This window comes from Coregonus clupeaformis, chromosome 16 (genome assembly GCF_020615455.1).
Source record: "Coregonus clupeaformis isolate EN_2021a chromosome 16, ASM2061545v1, whole genome shotgun sequence".
NCBI lineage: Eukaryota > Metazoa > Chordata > Actinopteri > Salmoniformes > Salmonidae > Coregonus > Coregonus clupeaformis.
Window position 1 is genome coordinate 8,941,909 of NC_059207.1, and position 15,255 is coordinate 8,957,163.

A 15,255-nucleotide genomic window follows, 5' to 3' on the forward strand; every position below is an offset into this window, starting at 1 on the left:
ACCACCACTAAGACCACTGTCACCCACCGGGCTGGGGGCAACAAGCGTGGCGGTGGAGGAAACAACCGGGGGACGGGGGAACAGAACACCCCTGTGGACTACACCAGCTTCCCTGCCCAGGTGGACGTACCGGGTGGCGCGGAGAGCGACCTGTCCCAGACCCCCCGGGGCTTATCAGACCTGGAGATTGGCATGTATGCCCTGCTGGGGGTCTTCTGCCTGGCCATCCTGGTGTTCCTCATAAACTGTGTGAGCTTTGCCTTCCGCTACCGCCACAAGCAGCTGCCCGTACTGGAGCAGGGCAACATGAACCATGCCCACGACTGGGTGTGGCTGGGCAACGAGGCTGACCTGCTGGAGCACCAAAGCGACCAGTGCCAGTCGCCGCACCAGGATGAGTGCACCACCATCATTGACCGGAGTGAGGGCTACGAGGAGAGCAAGTACCTGCTCAATGGAGGGGGCAACGTGGAGGTGCAGAGGACCTCCACCCACGGCCAGACCCTCCCCCGCTCCCTCTTGGAGCCCCGACAGTGCGCCGGCAAGGACCCGGCAGGCAAGGCCGAGCCTCTCAACAACTCCCCCACCGCTGCCAAGCGCAAGCGGGTCAAGTTCACCTCCTTTGCCACAGTGCTGCCAGACGACGGGGGGCCCTACACTAACTCCATCCTCATTGGCAACGAGGACGACATCAAGTGGGTGTGCCAGGACATGGACCTGGGCCCATCGGCGGAGATCAGAACCTACATGGAGAGGCTACAAGACAATCTGTGAGCGAGAGAGGGAGAGCGAGTGAGAGAGAGAGAGAGAGAGAGAGAGAGAGAGAGAGAGAGAGAGAGAGAGAGAGAGAGAGAGAGAGAGAGAGAGAGAGAGCTAGAACACATCAGATAGAGAGAGAGAGAGAGAGAGAGAGAGAGAGAGAGAGAGAGAGAGAGAGAGAGAGAGAGAGAGAGAGAGGGAGAGGGAGAGGGAGGGATAGGGTGGGAGAGGGAGAGAGAGAGAGAGAGAGAGGGAGGGAGGGAGCTAGAACACATCAGATAGAGAGAAAGAGAGGGAGATAGACAGAGCTAGAGAGGGAGATAGACAAAACTCACCTATAATGCCTTCAGTCTGGAGGATGGAGATGCTAGGACATTGGAAGGGTTTGTGAGAGGATGAGGGGTGGGAGAGAAGAGATGTGGGTAGAGAGAATAGAGGTGGGTAGAGAGAATAGAGGTGGGTAGAGAGAAGAGTGGTGGGTAGAGAGAATAGAGATGGGTAGAGAGAAGAGAGGTGGGTAAAGAGAAGAGAGGTGGGTAGAGAGAATGGAGGTGGGTAGAGAGAATAGAGGTGGGTAGAGAGAAGGAAAGGGAATAGGAGAGAAGGTGACCAGGAAGAGAGGACAGAGGGTGGGTAGAGAGAAGGACAGGGGATAGGAGAGAAGGTGACCAGGAAGAGAGGTCAGAGGGTGGGTAGAGAGAAGGACAGGGGATAGGAGAGAAGGTGACCAGGAAGAGAGGACAGAGGGTGGGTAGAGAGACGGACAGGAGATAGGAGAGAAGGTGACCAGGAAGAGAGGACAGAGGGTGGGTAGAGAGAAACAGGGGATAGGAGAGAAGGTGACCAGGAAGAGAGGTCAGAGGGTGGGTAGAGAGCAACAGGGGATAGGAGAGAAGGTGACCAGGAAGAGAGGTCAGAGGGTGGGTAGAGAGACGGACAGGAGATAGGAGATAAGGTGACCAGGAAGAGAGGTCAGAGGGTGGGTAGAGAGAAACAGGGGATAGGAGAGAAGGTGACCAGGAAGAGAGGACAGAGGGTGGGTAGAGAGAAGGACAGGGGATAGGAGAGAAGGTGACCAGGAAGAGAGGTCAGAGGGTGGATAGAGAGAAACAGGGGATAGGAGAGAAGGTGACCAGGAAGAGAGGTCAGAGGGTGGGTAGAGAGACGGACAGGAGATGGAGAGAAGGTGACCAGGAAGAGAGGTCAGAGGGTGGGTAGAGAGAAGGACAGGGGATAGGAGAGAAGATGACCAGGAAGAGAGGTCAGAGGGTGGGTAGAGAGAAGGACAGGGGATAGGAGAGAAGGTGACCAGGAAGAGAGGTCAGAGGGTGGGTAGAGAGAAGGACAGGGGATAGGAGAGAAGGTGACCAGGAAGAGAGGTCAGAGGGTGGGTAGAGAGAAGGACATGGGATAGGAGAGAAGGTGACCAGGAAGAGAGGTCAGAGGGTGGGTAGAGAGAAACAGGGGATAGGAGAGAAGGTGACCAGGAAGAGAGGTCAGAGGGTGGGTAGAGAGACGGACAGGAGATAGGAGAGAAGGTGACCAGGAAGAGAGGTCAGAGGGTGGGTAGAGAGAAACAGGGGATAGGAGAGAAGGTGACCAGGAAGAGAGGACAGAGGGTGGGTAGAGAGAAGGACAGGGGATAGGAGAGAAGGTGACCAGGAAGAGAGGTCAGAGGGTGGGTAGAGAGAAACAGGGGATAGGAGAGAAGGTGACCAGGAAGAGAGGTCAGAGGGTGGGTAGAGAGACGGACAGGAGATAGGAGAGAAGGTGACCAGGAAGAGAGGTCAGAGGGTGGGTAGAGAGAAGGACAGGGGATAGGAGAGAAGGTGACCAGGAAGAGAGGTCAGAGGGTGGGTAGAGAGAAGGACAGGGGATAGGAGAGAAGGTGACCAGGAAGAGAGGTCAGAGGGTGGGTAGAGAGAAGGACAGGGGATAGGAGAGAAGGTGACCAGGAAGAGAAATCAGAGGGTGGGTAGAGAGATGGACAGGAGATAGGAGAGAAGGTGACCAGGAAGAGAGGTCAGAGGGTGGGTAGAGAGAAACAGGGGATAGGAGAGAAGGTGACCAGGAAGAGAGGACAGAGGGTGGGTAGAGAGACGGACAGGAGATAGGAGAGAAGGTGACCAGGAAGAGAGGTCAGAGGGTGGGTAGAGAGAAACAGGGGATAGGAGAGAAGGTGACCAGGAAGAGAGGTCAGAGGGTGGGTAGAGAGACGGACAGGAGATAGGAGAGAAGGTGACCAGGAAGAGAGGTCAGAGGGTGGGTAGAGAGAAACAGGGGATAGGAGAGAAGGTGACCAGGAAGAGAGGACAGAGGGTGGGTAGAGAGAAGGACAGGGGATAGGAGAGAAGGTGACCAGGAAGAGAGGTCAGAGGGTGGGTAGAGAGAAACAGGGGATAGGAGAGAAGGTGACCAGGAAGAGAGGACAGAGGGTGGGTAGAGAGAAGGACAGGGGATAGGAGAGAAGGTGACCAGGAAGAGAGGACAGAGGGTGGGTAGAGAGAGAAGATGAAAAAGGGGGAAAGGGTTGCAAACTGTTCTAGAGAGTGAAGATATATGGGGCAGTGTAAATTCACAGAGAACATTAGCTCTCGGAACATATTGAACAAATAAGTGGTCAGACAGCGGTGCAAATGAACACACATGAACTACAAAGGCACATAGAATAGCCTACAGCGTAAGTGATTCCCGAGTCAGAAATTGATTTATTTCATTGTAATCGTCTTTATATATTTATAACAACATTTGTTTAGGTCTGAAGTAATACAGATACAAATTATATTACGTATTGTGAAATTGTTTTGCCTCACAGACATGGCAATTAAATCTTGCATAATGGCAATTTAGAATATAATTGTCATATTTCAGAAAATAAATATGACGTATGTTGGCATACTAGTCCTACACAACAGACTGTGCTTTCAATACTCTCAATTCTCAATTGCCAGGAGATGCTGTAAAGGTCATTTTTTGAACTGTGAATTTCTGGAAGTCCGTTCTCTTTAGAATATGTCCTCCTGCTCAGAGTAAATGCACAACAACACAGTGTTATCTTGCCCTGACCCTTGAACCCTGAACCTGGCATCATCAGAGTGCAACCTGTGTGAAACAATCTTTTCTAACTATGTCACAACAACAACATGTATAAGAAGCCAAGTGTAAAGGGTGTTATTTGGAGAGTGTGAGGACAACCCTGTGCTTCCCAAACAACCCAATGTTCTGGAATTTTGAGTTTTAATAAAAGTGTCTTGGAAATAAATGTTATTCCAAGACTCCAAGACAAAGGTATTCACTTGCACAATGGACAGAAACTGAAAGTAGCCAATGGAGGTTGTTCTCCTGTTAGTCTAAACTAGCCTGACCCTGGCCTCTTCTTCACCTTGTATCTGGATAGGAATACAAATACTGCACAACAGGCCTGGGACCTCCACAGAGCAAGCCAGGGCTTTCCAAACCCTGGATGTGTATGTACTACTGAGGATGGGCTCTAACGTAAACAATATCCTGTCGGACTACAAAGACCAGAGACTCAGTGGTGTTCAGGACACTACAGAACTACAGAACCCTAACAGAACCTGTTACAGTGTAGTGGTACGTCCATCAGTGTATGTTGTTGTGTTTCCCCCAACCACATTTTTGTCAGGCTGTGCATTTATGAACATTGGAACATTAACCGACCCCCCCCATGTTTCTTCCTCTTTTGACAGATTCTTATTTTTGCTTTTGAAAGATCTGTCTTTCTCATTCCTCTGTTGTTTTATCTATTTGATGGTCAGCACAGGCGAGGAGAGCGAGAGAGGAGCATCAGGTGAACACTCACACAGAGGGAACAGTGGAAGTGCGTTGTAGATTGTAAGATTGCAATATTTATATATAAATGTATTACACAGATGTTGATGTAAATAAAATGCTTCAGATTGCTAGTTGATAAGAGCAGGTCACTAGCCAATATAGGGATTTTGGTACATTTTACAGTGCAAAGGGAGGTATGTTATACACAGTATATCTCCCATTGCTGTGTGAAAGTTTTTTTGTTTATTTTTATGGTTCTTTATGGTTCGGTTCAAGATGTTGAATCTAAGTGCTTGTATTTGTACAGGGTAGGAATTGGTTTGCCTCTCCATTCGGATAAAAGTGGTGGCAAATCTTTCACAACAAATCCAGAGCTCATAGAGAGTAGAACAGATTCCAGCGACGAGGACTGCGTAGAGACAATTATGTGCGACTGACCATGTTGTGTGCAGTTAACTCGTTGACCGCAATGATGCAAGACTTCAATGGATTTCAAACTGTAACCGAGTTCAGGAACAGATCCCCTCACAGACCCTCGAGGCGTCCACCAAGGCAATAGACAGGGAAGCTGAAGATGGTAATCAATGGGATCCTCTTATATTACGCCTCAAAACATAACAACGGATGTAAGTAGCGACTGGGCTCGGTTCATAAAGCGTCGGAATAGGAAGACATTTTGTTTTGTTGTATGCAATGCAATCAAAACCTCCCATTTTGTTTCCATTGTAGTAAGTAAGTACTTGGTAAGTAGATCAAGTGTTTCCCTGAGCAGTGAAGAATGGGACTGAAAAGCAATATGTACTGCTGAGCCTCTGTAGTTTCTACTCATTCTACCCTTCATTGTTTTCTCTGAACAGAGCTTAAAGTGAAGCAAACAGACTTCCTAATATGGATGCCGTACATTGTGTTGAGTGAACCATAGATGTTAGTCCATTTCCAATTTCACTTATTTTCCCTTTTCCATTTATTTTTTATTTTTTACACAGCTTTGTTTTAAAATGCAAGGGTTTTGTGGACCTGGACAATAAAGAGATCTATGTATATAAAAGCCTTGAAATGTTCCCCTTAAACCTGTATGGCTCGTCATTGGTGGCTCTTCATTTTCTGGTTTATTTCACACACCAGCACAGTGCATTTCACAGGAAGGACACTTCTTGGGTCATAAAAAGGTTAGTGGTATATTAAGAGTAAGGTAGGTTTATCCTCTGAATATTATCCTCAGAAAATTGCTGTTGCATTGCTGTTAATGTCTTCTTCTGAGATCATTTTCAAAATGGCTGCCATTGAATGAATCCTTGTAAACCTGAAAAAGCTAGCCTGAATAATAACAATGTTAGTTGCCAATAGTTTGAGATATTCAGTCTAACTTTGGAGACATTCCCTATTCCATATTGATAGACTCCATCAAAAAGGTCTACTTAAAGAACACCACTACTATTCTTTGAAGTCATTTTTTCAGGTTTGATGTGTCTGATGTATGGGGAAGTATTTCTGCACATAAGCACTGAGAAAGGTGATTGCTGCATTATCACTGCCTTTTAAAATAGCACAAATTGTTTTCCATTAAGGTAAATATGCCCCACAGCACAGAGAAGCTGATTGAAACTGCTGCCGCAAAGGACATTGTCCTTCTGTTCTGTAATACTATCAAAGCCTACTGTAGAGTAGATTATCAGAAAAGTACAACAACGTACTTCATCACCATTTAAAAATCTAATTTGATTATGTGTTTCTTTAGCGCCTAGTGCGCAAATTAATACTGCAGCCCTCATAGTAGGAATAAAGGGGTCAATCCGAAGTAGTACTCTATCTCTATATCTCTCTCTCTCTCTCTCTATATATATATATCTCTCTCTCTTTCCTCTATATCTCTCTCTCTATATCTCTGCCTCTCTCTCTCTCTCTCTCTCTCTCTCTATATATATATATATATATATATATATATCTGTCTCTCTCTCTCTCTCTCTCTTTCCTCTATATCTCTCTCTTTCTCCTCTCTCTCTCTCTCTCTCTCTCTCTCTCTCTCTCTCTCTCTTTCTTTCTTTCAGTTTTCCACCTCTGTTTCTCTTTCTCAATGAATAAACAAGTGCATTGGTTTTCCCAGTTGCACGAACCGGTTTTCCCTTATAAAACAAATTCCATTCCAATTTAGTGGCTTCCATTAACATGTGTTCCTCCTGCGCCGCATTGATTTACTGCGGTTATCAAATACATATTGCCAACCAAGTGAGACATGCAACCTTTCATTTTCACGCCGTTGCCTTACAAATTCGACATGGTACATTAACAAGAAAAATGACTGGCCATCGAAGGCAAAGGGAAGCGGTCTGTGTCTTCAAATGACATTTGGTTTTCAGTTTGCATTCATTACTTAATGCTGCTTTGGTTAGTGGGGCGGGTTCTGGAGGCGGATGCCAAGTCGCAGGCAGCTTAGGCGCTCTCTCAACAGCAGATGCCAGGACAGCTTGAAATTAATACTTAACCTATGGACCAGTGCATTTGTGTTCCTTTGCTGTGTTTTTCATTTCTCAAAAGATGAAGAGAATGTGAAAGAAGTTAGAAAGTACAGCTACAGGAAGAACATCAGGTGTTTCTACCCACCCTGTCATAATGTATCGGCAGTAATGGGCTCATGATAGTGTGTCTGTTTACACAAGTAAACATAAGGGATTAGTAAGTGATTTTATTCCATAACAGTTGCGTAATATGTGCGTTCATAGAGTGGGGGTTACATCTCATTAAAAAGTAAGTGGACTCATTAAGAACTGTGTTGAGAATTGTTAGACTACGCTCGCTCATTCTTTATTTTTAAGCCAAAGTACTCCCTACAGTATCTTCCCAGCTCGCACAGAAAGCTCCCGGAAGCTGGGTTAGATGTAATGAAATAAACCAGTGTAACAAGGCAGCGAAGCAAAACTAACACCTATTCCAACCGGGATTTACCGGAATTTTGCCACACTATAAAAGGGCACTTGCTTTATCCGTTTATGGCAAACTTTTATTGACATTCTGTGAGATACAGTATCCTACCAATTCTGTCTGGTATCGTGGCCCATGCAGCAATGGTGAGGTGTAACTGGGTGATGAACTGGCAGTAAAAGTTACAGTGCCTAAAAGACCCTCAGCTTTAGCGACTTATTGAACAGGCACGGACACTATAAAGTGCCACAGCCCATTTCACTATCTCCCATAGCGCTTCACTCTGTAACACAAGCTCCATTAACAATGTCTAACCTGTTCAATGTGTTCGCTGACCCGCAACCTACAATGCAACAAGGCTAATAAAGAGCATGGTTAGCGTCGTTACTCAAGGGATTTGTTTATATAGTGGCTGATTCAGACAGATTCAAATGTATGCCTTTTTTACGGGCTTTGATTAAAAGGTCCAATGCAGCCATTTTTATCTCAATATCAAATAATTTCTGGGTAACAATTTCTCTCTTTCTGGGTAAGTACCTTACTGTTATTGTTTTCAATTAAGATGGTCAAAAAAAAAATAAAAAAATCTTCTTAGCAAAGAGCAATTTGTCAAGCTAGATTTTTGCTAGGACTGTCTGGGAGTGGGGAGGGGAAAACAGAAAACTAGCTGTTATTGGCAGAGAGGTTTGGAACTCTCTTTCTTATTGGTTTATTAACTAAGGCCTGAATTCAATCAGATCAAGCGTTAACCGGCGACAACAGACACCGGCAAAGCAGATGTTTTGGCGATGTCAGAGGTGGAACTGTGTCGGAGCCATCAGATCAGTGAGCAGATGCTCTTGCAATCATTGTCACAAATAGCCACACCTGCCCCACTCACATCAGAAGCTCAGAACGAGAAAGTGTAGGCTATTTAGAAATAATTGAAAAATCATTAAATGAAATAATGAGGATTTCTATTATCCTAATAGAGGTGTAGATTGTGTCTCACATTCCAGTGTTTGAACTTGTAAACAAGGCTGCATGGGATTTCTGTTAATGAGAATCTGTGCAGCCAATGGCGATGTCCGCTTTAGGTAAAATGCCGGGAGCCACATGTGGATTTGACAGCTCTAACGTAGTTCCACCTCCGACACCGTTGGCTAAAGCGGATCTGATTGAATCAAGCCCTAATTTACCGCCTGGAGATGACACCAGGCAGGCAAAAACTACATCCCAACAAAACAGGCTGACATTTTCAGGGGGGGGGGGTGGCCTTTAAGCACATCAGTATTTGGTATTCAGGCTTAGCCTATGCACCTGCGTAATGAGGTTTGCGGGAGTGGCTCCCTTGCGCGCACTGAGTAAATGTAATTCAACCCCAGAAAAAACACCCACTGGGTGGCCTACCAATTTGATCAAGGAGTTTTTATTCAATTTGTTTTTCTGAAAGATACATACACATTACCAGCCAACTCCTTTTTTCTGTGTTTACAACTTAGGTCAGCTATGCTGGTCTATGGAGTCCCTTGGGAAACCCAACTACCGAACCATCCAATGACTTAGGTCAGCTATGCTGGTCTATGGAGTCCCTTGGGAAACCCAACTACCGAACCATCCAATGATTGGATTTATAAATACATCTTCTGGGCTCCCGGAAAGGACTAATCTCTATAATATATAAACAACTTTTGGAAAGCTCATATTCTGAGCTAGCCATTAAAAAAGTATGGTCCACAGATCTAATTGAATCTGAAAAAACCTTTAACTATAAGGGGCCAATCCCAAGTTAGGAATTTATGCTATTCCTACACAATTCTGAGTATTTGGTATTCAGACTTGCCTTATTCAGTCACGTAATGTGCTCTGCAGGTGTGGCTACCTTGCACATTCAACCTCCCACTTGCTGGCCAACAGATTTTCTTGTGGAGTTTTCATTCAATGGGGTTTTCAGTGCATTTATCTTAAGCCATCCCTTTAAATACGGTGCACCTTTATTATAATTTTGTCAACAGACTCACTAGAATACATAAAGAGAACGGGCTCAGAATATAAGGATCAATGAAAGAAATCCATCTAAATCTAAAATCTGTCTCCGTTTCAGCACCAACTGGTAGATTTAAAAGTACTCTGATCATGTAGATTATTTAGGGATATTTTTGGGTTAGGAAAGTATGTTGAATAATTTTGACTCTTCCTGAAAGTTGTCATATACAAATTAAATCCATGAAATATTGGAAGGTGGAAAAAAGTGTACAATGGGGGTTGAACAATAGTCCTATACAGTACCAGTCAAAAGTTTGGACACACCTACTCATTCAAGGGTTTTTCTTTATTTTTTACTATTTTCTACATTGTAGAATAAAAGTGAAGACATCAAAACTAGGAAATAACACATATGGAATCATGTAGTAACCAAAAAAGTGCTAAACCAATCAAAATATATTTTAGATTTTAGATTCTTCAAAGTAGCCACCCTTTGCCTTGATGACAGCTTTCCTCGCTTGTAAAGGTGGTGGAATTATTAGGTAATTAAGTCAAGGTCAGAATACAGCGTATCTGTAGACACACCTTCATTTATTCGAACTCCACGCCAAATAAATAGTGGGGAGAGAGAATGCGGGAGGATGGATGGGGACTGAGGGGGGGAATGGGTTGGGGCTATCTTAGTGTGCATTTCTTATTTTTTTATTTTGTATCTGTAACCCCCCTCAAAAAAAATATCACAAGTTTTGTTTTGTTTTTCTGTCCATGACTGATTTCACATTCAGCGATCAGAAAGAAAAATTATCTAAAACAATTGCTATGTGTATTTACAATCCCCTTCTCCAAACGGATTACTCATTTACCTAGTTCTTATCAATTTATAAATTACAGTGCATGGAGAATAGTGTTGTTTCTATCTGAACAAATTGGATGATATTTGGATGAAACTACAGTAGTTCATAGTACGTTGGAGGCAGGCATTACTCCCGGCTTTATGCAACGTCACGTAAAGCCAGACATTTTATACACCAATGGTAGCGTCATATAATCTTACCTCATTTAAATATGCAAACACCTTAAAACCATCATCACGTGCGCATCATGCGGCTTTGTTTACAAACCATAAGATAGCTCAAGCAAAACGTGGCAGAACGATACTGCTAACTAACCCCTTCATCTGTGCTAGCAAGCTACTTACCAGCATGCTGGAAAAAGCACACTGTGTTGTCACTGGATGCCATAGTCTTAATTTAACATTTCACTATTTTCCGAAGAATGAAGACATCTGACAACAGTGCCTGCTTTTCATTTCGGGTGGACAGGTGCACATTTCGAGCGAAGTTGCTTTATCAATTGGGGAGAATCAAATCAATCAATCAAATGTAATGATAAAGTCAAATGTATTTATACATCAGCAGTTGTCACAAAGTGCTTATACGGAAACCGAGCCCAAAACCCAAGAGAGCAAGCAGTGCCGATGTAGAAGGCTAGGAAAAACTCCAGCCAACCCCTTTTGCCCTCAGAACAGCCTAAATTCATTGGGGCGTGGACTATAACTTGTCAAAATCATTCCACGGGGATGCTGGCCCATGTTGACTCCAATGATTCCCACAGTTGTGTCAAGTTGGATGGATGTCCTTTGGGTGGTGGACCATTCTTGATACACACGGGAAACTGTTGAGCGTGAAAAACCCAGCAACGTTGCAGTTCTTGACACACTCAAATCGGTGCGCCTGGCACCTACTACCATACCCCGTTCAAATCTTTTGTCTTGCCCATTCACACTCTGAATGGCACACATACACAATCCATGTCTCAATTGTCTAAAGGTGAAATCAATAAGGGATCATAGATTTCACCTGGAATCACCTGGTCAGTCTATGTCATGGAAAGAGCAGGTGTTTGTAATGTTTTGTACACTGCGTGTAGATCCTAAGGTTAATTTACAGGACAAAGCATGGACAAAGAGATGCCTACTAGGCCAAGAGTCCTTGAAGCCCAGGAAATTAGAAAATATCATTCAACCTTTCTCCAATGGACTGGATTCAGAATAAGAGAGAGAACCACAGACCTTCATTCCATTTATAACATCTGAAGGTGTAACTTTTTCAAATCAAAGCCAACCACCATTGACCAATCAAATGATACCAAGTTTACAGTAACCTGATCACCCAGGCCCAATCTCCACAGGGTGTCACAGCATCTAAAGGCTTGTGTGGGGGATGAGACTAAGGCAAATAAGACATAATTCCTGAGAGGACAATAAAACTTATTTGCATAGAATAATTCAGAGTTCACCCTGTACAGATACAAGTTACCACAGAGATGTAACATCCATATAGATAGCATCAGAGTCCTTTTCAGGGAACAAGTTTCAGACACAGTGCCTTTGGAAAGAATTCAGACCCCTTGACTTTTTCCACATTTTGTTACGTTACAGCCTTATTCTAAAATGGATTAAATAAAACAAATCCTCAGCAATCTACACACAATACCTCATAATGACAAAGTGAAAACCAGTTTGTAGAATTTATGGCAAAAAAAAAAAAACATAAATACCTTATTTACATAAGTATTCAGACTCTTTGCAATGAGACTCGAAATTGAGCTCAGGTGCATCCTGTTTCCATTCATCATCCTTGAGATGTTTCTACAACTTGATTGGAGTCCACCTGTGGTAAATTAAATTGATTAGACATGATTTGGAAAGGCACACACCTGTCTATATAAGGTCCCACAGTTGACAGTGCATGTCAGCGCAAAAAACAAGCCATGAGGTAGAAGGAATTGTCCGTAGAGCTCCGAGACAGGATTGTGTCGAGGCACAGATCTGGGAAAGGGTACCAAAACATTTCTGCAGCATTGAATGTCCCCAAGAACACAGCGGCCTCCATCATTCTTAAATGGAAGAAGTTTGGAACCACCAATAATCTTCCTAGAGCTGGTCACCCGGCCAAACTGAGCAATCGGGGGAGAAGGGCCTTGGTCAGGGAGGTGACCAAGAACCCGATGATCACGCTGACAGAGCTCTAGAGTTCCTCTGTGGAGATGGGAGAACCTTCCAGAAGGACAACCATCTCTGCAACACTCCACCAATCAGGCCTTTATGGTAGAGTGGCCAGACGGAAGCCACTCCTCAGTAAAAGGCACATGACAGCCTGCTTGGAGTTTGCCAAAAGGCACCTAAAGACTCTCAGACCTTGAGAAACAAGATTCTCTGGTCTGATAAAACCAAGATTGAACTCTTTGGCCTGAATGCCAAGTGTCACGTCTGGAGGAAACCTGGCACCATCCCTACGGTGAAGCATGGTGGTGGCAGCATCATGATGTGGGGATGATTTTCAGCGGCAGGGACTGAGAGACTAGTCAGGATCGAGGAAAAGATGATCGGAGCAAAGTACAGAGAGATCCTTGATGAAAACATGCTCCAGAGCGCTCAGGACCTCAGACTGGGGCGAAGGTTCACCTTCCAACAAGACAACGGCCCTAAGCACACAGCCAAGACAACGCAGGAGTGGCTTTGGGACAAGTCTCTGAATGTACCTGAGTGGCCCAGCCAGAGCCCGGACTTGAACCAGATCGAACATCTCTGGAAAGACCTGAAAATAGCTGTGCAGCGGCGCTCCCCATCCAACCTGACAGAGTTTGAGAGGATCTGCAGAGAAGAATGGGAGAAACTCCCCAAATATAGGTGTGCCCAACCTCTAGTCCTGGGGCCAATGGCAACAGGAGTGTCTTCCGGGGGAGCGTTGACAATGAGCTTTAGACATGCATATGTCCCTAGGTATACATTCCTTCAACCAAGCTCAAGAAAATTACAGTCATGAGTTACCAGTCACTGTTTTGCTTTGTATAATGGTCAGATTGGTTGGTCTGATCAATGGTGTCTTCAAAGTGTATCAAGTATGAATCAGATGGATATAAAATGGAATGAATGGCCATTAAATGCATAATTAAAGCACATTAGCAGAAGTGTTAAATTTTTATTTACCCTCAGAAAGAGAGAAAGTTCTAATTGGGAAGAGGTTTGCCTTGAAAATATAAAAAACCATATTCATGAAAATAAATCACCCTAAGATCAATTCTTGAGTTTAGATTAATAGAAACAGAACATGTTAATAAAAGGAACACCATGTTAAAAGCTAAAAGCAAAAACATGTTCTGGAACACAGTTGGAAATCAACAGTAAAGGTAGTGGCACATACTGGTCTTTCCATAAACTAGGGTACCAGTGAAGATTTCCTACACTGGTCTTTCCATAAACTAGGGTACCAGTGAAGATTTCCTACACTGGACAACTTGTTGCAGCTGTTGATAAGTCATTGATAATAATCAGCAAAAAAAAAAAAGAAATCATGTCATTACATTAAGATGTAAGGGGGGATCTTTAGCTCTATATTCAATAAAATTCACGAGTTGATTTAAAACCCTTTATCATGGTTGGTGTCTTGACAGATTTGTCCAAAATCGTGTGACCTAAGAAATTACTTTTCTGTCCTTTCATTTATAGCAGTGTAAATTGTCTTTATATCATATATTAAGCATTAATCAGTTAAATTAGACATTTAACTTTAACCCTGTAACAATCCTGGATCTAGCTGTTGGGTAGTTTTTTGTATAGAGATCTCAGAAATGCAGTTTAACTACGTAACATGTTGTGTCTCCTTATGTTACGGGGTGAAAACAGTTTTTTCATGGGGCACACAAATCCAAAATAATGTATGTATTGCAAAATCGAATGCTTCTTCTAACCGAAATAGTCACTTTACCTTGATACTTTAAACCTAAATAGATACTGTCATTAACGTGGATGCGCATTTAGTGTCCAGCTGATTAGTTACGCCGTGATATTTTCACACATCATCATCTGATCCAGGAAGGAATTTTCAGAGTGACAGTCAATATAGCCCAACAACAGCCCAAGTGCTGGAAAAAAGGTGTTTGCGAGGAATGTCCAGAATATGTTGGTGTCTCATTCGTTACGCCGGTGAAGACAGTTGTGCCTGGATCCACGTTGGATCTAATATCCCTAGCGAATTGATGTTGATCATCTGTTGCTATCTGCTTGATTTACAGCAGGGTCTCCTTTAGCTCAGTTGGTAGAGCATGGCACTTGCAATGCCAGGGTTGTGGGTTCAATTCCCACAGGGGGCCAGTATGAAAAATGTATGCACTCACTAACTGTAAGTCGCTGTGGATAAGAGTGTCTGCTAAATGACTAAAATGTAAATGTCTCATTAGATTTAACAGAGAAAGCACCAAGGTAATGAGTTAATGTTTTCAAATGGTTTTTTAATTGTTCAACAACCAATGCTATTACTATTAATTATTCTGGATATAATGACAACTAATTAAATAGCCTAGTAGGCTTATTCACAAGACCTGCAATTCTAAACAATACAAGGGTTTGGAAGTAGCCTACTTGAACGTGAAATTGGAGCTCAAATTCAAGTACTGGAAAAGGCCTACCTTGAAAATCTGACATTTCCTCAATTTGGTACTTGAAAAGTTATTGTAATTATTGTAGCCAATTTATAAGTTCACCTGCTCCCTTATAATTATCTCCGATTTTATTTTTGATCCGTTTTTTGTCAGAGATGTTGCCATTTTCATTTGTTTCCAGCTGCTTCAATTGAAGGGTGTTGATCTACTCTGTTGCGGTAAAACCACGTGCGGTTATTATGAGGAGGACAACATCCAATGTTGGCTTCAACTTGGCTTTCCATACAAATCCTTCCATTGAAAAAGGAACCTGTTTTTTAGTCACTTTCTCATTATAAAAACAGCGATGGTGAGATTCAAATGGTGAGATTAATG

General features: G+C 43.5%; 1 protein-coding gene and 1 long non-coding RNA gene across 2 annotated transcripts in view; both read left to right on the forward strand.

The window, feature by feature from the left end:
* si:dkey-215k6.1 (transmembrane protein 132C) overlaps nucleotides 1-824 on the forward strand; it is a 289,645-nt gene extending 288,821 nt beyond the window's left edge. Inside the window, exon 8 of the mRNA XM_041900191.2 lies at nucleotides 1-824. This exon is cut by the window's left edge and continues 453 nt beyond it. Coding sequence (XP_041756125.2) covers nucleotides 1-774 — 774 coding nt within the window. The 3' untranslated portion in view covers nucleotides 775-824.
* A 539-nt stretch (nucleotides 825-1,363) lies between these two features.
* Nucleotides 1,364-5,624, forward strand: LOC121584359. The gene is made up of 2 exons (XR_006003701.2): nucleotides 1,364-4,353; nucleotides 4,470-5,624. It is a non-coding gene; the product is annotated as an uncharacterized LOC121584359 (long non-coding RNA).
* Nucleotides 5,625-15,255: the final 9,631 nt, after the last annotated feature.